Genomic DNA, 6,000 nt, shown 5'->3' on the forward strand with positions numbered 1-6,000 from the left:
TCTAAATTAAACAGGCTAATCTAATATTGAGGTTAGTTGTCAACAGAAGATGTTTTTTAACAATATTTTTCTAATTATAGAGAAAATGGTAACATATCACCCAACTCGAATGACAGTAGTAAGTCAAATGAAGGCGAACCTGAATTCAGAACTGAAAGAAGGAATAGTGCAATAAAAGTTACGACATACAGCGAAGAAGGTAATAACATATTTTTTGTTGTTAGCGTTTAGCACATTTTTTATACAATTTTTTTTCCAGATACTCAAATTGGAGACCTTCCTCCTTCCAAAAAATCCTCTGAGAATCCTTGCGGACCGCCCATTGGTTGTAGGAAACGTAGGCGTTCGCTGAGAACATCAGAGGACGGGAATTCTCAACCAAGCGGACCGGCAAAAAGGGGACGCAAGCCACTGGCCAGTCGCCAGAGGCGGGACAGCGACAGTGACGATGCTTCGGAAAATTCAGTGGCGGGTAGTACCGGGGGTCACACGCCGGTCAGCGGGAATTCCTTATACGATAGGGCAGCTAGGTCGCCTAGACCTTCCAAGTACAATTTCTTCGTTGAATTCGGTAAGTCTTCATAATATATAAATTTTTCTTTCCTCGTAGTCATGTCAATTAGAATTTATATTTTTTTAACAAAGGGAATTATTGTAAAAACTTTAACTCCATTAACTTTTCTAATTTTTTATTCCGTGCTCTACAATAAATACCTATGTTAAATTATAATTTTTGTACTTATGGATATTTTGTTGCTTTAGATCCGAGTTTGGATAGCGGTCAACGGATAGCGTTGTTGCAGCAGAAATTGAGCGATTTGAGGAAAACATACGCCGACGTTAAAGCCGAATTGGCAACTGTGGAAAGACGGAGAAAAAAGATCAGGAGGAGGGAGAGAGAAGGTAAAAAGGGTCAGTTTGATGAATAAATTAATTCATCTTTTTGAATATTTCATAACAATATTTATACAGAACATTATGTTACAAATATAGTAAAAATAAATAATATAATGGTTATACAGGGTGAGTCTTAAATAAGTGCACATATTTTCAGTACTAGTAGATCTCCATAAAAGAAACATACTTTTTTATCGTTTTTCAAATAGGGCCAAAATATGGGAGGTTTTCTATCTTGTAAATTTAATCTACTACATAATATGTTGCCATATTATGAAGATATGTTTTATGTGTTTTAAGTAAAAGTTAAAAAAATAACATTTCTCGTAAAAAACCTCATAAACGTGTTTCTCGGGTTAAAATATACAGGGTGGTCCGAACTGTATTCCGGAAACTTCGGCAGCATATTCTGCAGATAAAAATAAATAAAAAAGTTCGTATAAATGTAGGTCCTAAAATGCTTAGTTTCAGAGATACAGGGTGTAGAAATTTCATTTTTATTTCGTTTTTTTCTAAATAATTTCTGAAGTAACGTCAATATTTGAATGAAAATTGGTATCTGGGAGTTTTTTGACATGAGAAATTTGATTTTGATGTCAATATGACTCCTACTAGTAGAGGGCGCCACCTACATGTGTTTTAACTGCTTTGAAGCTTAATAACTTTTTGTCAGTATAAAACTACCAAGCGAAAAAATATACATCTCTGTGACTTTTTACGTAAAAAATATCTCTTTGTAAAAATCGCTACGAGCAACCGTTAAGATATTTAGAATGGAAATAGTCAGTACATGTCATTATTGATGAGAAATAAACATACTTGAGTAGATAGTTATTTCACTGAAATAATAAATGTGAAAATTTTTATTTTTTTTAAATTAATCATAAATTTTTCTGCAAAGAATGATGATAAAACAGTTTCTGTTGAACTTTTGGCACAAAAATATTTAAAATTTATGATTTCAGTTTAATAACTATTTTAATCAACATGTTTAATTAATGTCAATGATGACAGGTATTAATAATTTTGATTCCAAATATCTCGAAAACCATACTCGCAGCGATTTTTACCAAGAGACCTTTTTTACGTAAAAAAAATGAAATTTCTACACTCTGTATCTCCGAAACTAAGCATTTTAGGACATACATTTATACGAACTGTTTTACTTATTTGTATCTGCGGAATATGCTGCCGAAGTTTCCGGAATACAGTTCGGACCACCCTGTATACAACCCCTAAAAATATTTGCACTTGTTTAAGACTCACCATGTATATACAGGGTGGTCCGAACTGTATTCCGGAAACTTTGCAGCATATTCTGCAGATAAAAATAGTTAAAAAAGTTTGTATAAATGTATGTCTTAAAATGCTTAGTTTCGGAGATACAGGGTGTAGAAGTTTCATTTTTATTTCGATTTTTTCTAAATAATTTCTTAAGTAATGTCAAGATTTGGATGAAAATTGGCGTCTGGGAGTTTTTTGGCATGAGAAATTTTATTTTGAAATCAATATGCTTCCTATTTGTAGGGAGCGCCACCTACATGTGTTTTAATTGTTTTGAAGATTAATAACTTTTCGTCCGTACCTGTATAAAACTACTCTGTGAAAAAATATACATTTCCGTGATTCTTTACGTAAAAAATGTCTCTTGATAAAAATCGCTACGAGCAACCGTTCTCAAGATATTTAGAATGGAAATAGTCAATACATGTCATTATTGACAAAAAATAAACATGTTGAGTAGATAGTTATTTGACTGAAATGATAAATTTGGAAACTTTTTATTTTTTTTAATTAATCATAAATTTTTCTTAAATGATAAAACTGTTTCTGTTGAACTTTTGGCTCTAAAACATTTGAAATTTATGATTTAAGTCTAATAACTATTTAGTCAACATGTTTAATTTATGTCAATGACGACAGGTATTGATAATTTCGATTCCAAATATCTCGAGAACCATTACTCGTAGCGATTTTTACCAAGAGACCTTTTTTACGTAGAAAACGTCGTAAATGTATATTTTTTACTCAGTAGTTTTATACTGGTACGGACGAAAAGTTATTACTCTTCAAACCAGTTAAAAAATACGTAGGTGGTGCCCTCTACAAGTAGGAGTCATATTGACATCAAAATCAAATTTCTCATGTCAAAAAACTCCCAGACTCTAATTTTCATCCAAATATTGAAGTCACTCAGAAATTATTTGGAAAAAATCGAAATTAAAATAAAACTTCTACGCCCCCTGTATCTCCGAAGCTACGTTTTAGGACATACATTGATAGGAAATTTTTTACTTATTTTTAACTGCAAAATATGCTGCCGAATTTTTTCCGGAATGTTTCCGGAATACAGTTCGGACCACCCTGTATAAAAAAAATGGTACAAAAAAGAGTGAATTACTTGAATTCTCTATATTGACGTTAATAATTGAACTCATTTTTTATCTACGTTTCAGAAATATCTATCAAAGTTTTTTTTTATCGAATATGTTCGCTTTCGACCTACAGATCTGGCAACGCCGCAATTCTAGAATTGATGATCAGTCGGTGTTCATAATAGGGATGTAGAAAAGTATCGATTCTGTTTAAACTTTAAAAAATATTCGTAAATCAAACATTTTTTTGAAAATATCTGACATAATGATATTAAAGTAAAATAATAATTCGTTATACTTTATAATTGTAAATAATGAACTATAAAATAATTGTATAATGAACTATAACTCAGTAGCGTAACTAGAAATTTTCCCATACTCAATTTTTAACCTATTAGCCAGGACCCAGAGCGAGGCCCTCTATATCAGATGACCTCCCCGCGACCGCGAGGGTAAGCGGGGGATAGCTAAACAATATTTTAATGGGAAATTCGTCTGACTAATAATTAATTTGACATCGATGTTTTTGTCGAATATTCGATGTATCAAAATATTTGATACATCTCTATTTCAGAATTGGAACGTATTTCGTAAAGCGAAAGTAGTTTGAATATGACGCCCGTGCTATTTTTTATTCTTTTTTTTTTCTTCTTTTGTTTAAAAAACTGATGTTTTTTATTGATTTAACACAACTCAGTTTTGTAAAGATAGATTAGCTTTATAATTATGTGATTTTGAAATTAAATATTACAATTTTCACATAAATTAGAGAATGAGAGTTCTAAACTTTTAAATGTTTTCTTTTTATGACGATACAGCCAAGTATACTGCTGATTATTATGTAATTGTAAATTTTAAAACATACATGCATTTCTAAATGATTAAATACATATATATGTATAGTACTTTCAGAAATGATTGAATCCTTTTGTTTAAAATAAAACCACTGGGAATATTTTAGATATTTAGTATATTTATATGTGTAGATGTTTAATATGTTTTTATTGCATCCTTGCAGCACTGAAATCTAGCAAACAGGAGATGGCATGCGCGTGACAGAAGAACAAAACTAGCAGCAAGGAATAAGTGGTGTTTAACTGAAACCTTGCAAAGATAGAATAGTGAAGACGTAACAATACGGACATTGGTGGATATGATTGTTTTATATCCATGATCGTTGCAATTCTTTATTAGGCAAGCTATGGAAAATCGGATGGAAGATACAGCCCTTTTTGTCAAAATGTACATACATGTTAAAGCAAAAAGCCCCAAAATTCCAATTGCTAAAATATCTGCGCCTTCCATGAGATTTTGTATCCTTAGTTTTTAAGAGATTCTCTTCAAATTTATTGAAGAATAAGTGTATAAACAAAAATATATAGTAATATAATTCATTAAGTTCACCGACTTGTTTGTATAAATTATTATCCTAAAAAAAGAAATTGGCTAAACAGAAATAATATTTATTATTGTTTGTACATACTGTAATCTGTAATGTCAAAGTAACAAGGAAAAATATATAATTTTTTTTATTATACATAACGCATTATATAAATCCTTAGAATAAAGTGAAATTAAATGTTTTTATTTTTATTTATTAAAAACCTTTTAAGAAAAATGTATTTTGGTTGTTTTTTTTTAAATTTTATTTTCCCTATTTTTTATATTAATATTATATTTATAGCTCATTAAGAATATGAAGTTTACGAAAAGTATATCAAATTCGGTGTCCTCACTCCTCTTAACTGTTTTTAAAGGCAATATCAAATTCAGTGACCCTATTGTACTCTATTAATGTTAGTTTTTTCCTTGATATTTATCAAATTAAAATGAGATGGTGCGAGTATTGATAGAGCCGGATTTATTAATGCTTCTTTAAATGCTACAAAAACGGAGGATTCCTGTTATATGAATCGGTAAATCCCTACTCTAGAGTAGTATAGTGCTTTTCAGGTTATTCCTCATATTATTATTATTATTATGTTCTGTTTTATTATTATCTTAATAATTAGTCATTTTAAACAACGAATATTGTAAGAACATCCTCTTATAGAAATCCTTCGAATTGTATACTTTTTTAAATAAATAATTCTTATACCTTGGTTGGTATACGTGCGATGAAAAAATAAGGATATTTTTTACGGAAAAATAACGCAGTTGTTTGGCGTTTCCGGTGGAACGTTAACGATGAGCGTCTTCCTTTCTCTCACGGTACCACCATATGTCGTTTTCTTCTACCTAGTCGGCCACTGGTGTACGACCGAGCCGATCAGCCAGTTTGCGTTGAGAGTATTTTGAGGCCTACTATGCTATACTACCATCAAGACATCATAAAATACATATTATTTCCCTTGTATCAACGATACAATAATTGAAATAGTTGGCTATTCTGATTTTGCTCGTTTGGTTGGCAAATAAATTTAAAAAAATTGAATTCCTATATACAGGGTGTCGGGAAATGAATGCAACAAAATTTGGTCATAGATTCTTGAAAAAAAATAGTTGGCCCGTATTTTTTATTTTTGGCGAGTGGCCCCCCCTTTTCGGATTTACAGCTCCCTAAATTTCGCCCCTAAAAAGAGTTTTTTTAATACCTCAAGGCCCTGTTGGACGCAAATTACTAAATTTGGTACACGTTGTTTTACCATAAAATGACATTTTTTGATGCTATTAACTTTTTTTTATTTTCATCAGTGGCGTCCCTACGGTATTTAAACTAAATATTATT

At 30.9% G+C, this 6,000-nt stretch overlaps 1 protein-coding gene across 2 annotated transcripts in view; it reads left to right on the plus strand.

The window, feature by feature from the left end:
- The window catches only part of LOC115887372 (AT-rich interactive domain-containing protein 4A-like), a 46,367-nt gene extending 41,512 nt beyond the window's left edge, over positions 1-4,855 (plus strand). The window contains exons 21-24 of one of the 2 annotated variants that reach the window (XM_030906784.1): positions 81-199; positions 260-571; positions 763-912; positions 4,291-4,855. In XM_030906784.1, coding sequence (XP_030762644.1) covers positions 81-199; positions 260-571; positions 763-912; positions 4,291-4,328 — 619 coding nt within the window. In that variant the 3' untranslated portion in view covers positions 4,329-4,855. The remainder of the gene's footprint in view (positions 1-80; positions 200-259; positions 572-762; positions 913-4,290) is intronic. The other variant, XM_030906785.1, reaches the window with a different exon arrangement.
- The last annotated feature ends 1,145 nt before the right edge of the window (positions 4,856-6,000 follow it).

This window comes from Sitophilus oryzae, unplaced genomic scaffold, assembly GCF_002938485.1.
Source record: "Sitophilus oryzae breed Bouriz unplaced genomic scaffold, Soryzae_2.0 scaffold_562_pilon_pilon, whole genome shotgun sequence".
Lineage (NCBI taxonomy): Eukaryota > Metazoa > Arthropoda > Insecta > Coleoptera > Curculionidae > Sitophilus > Sitophilus oryzae.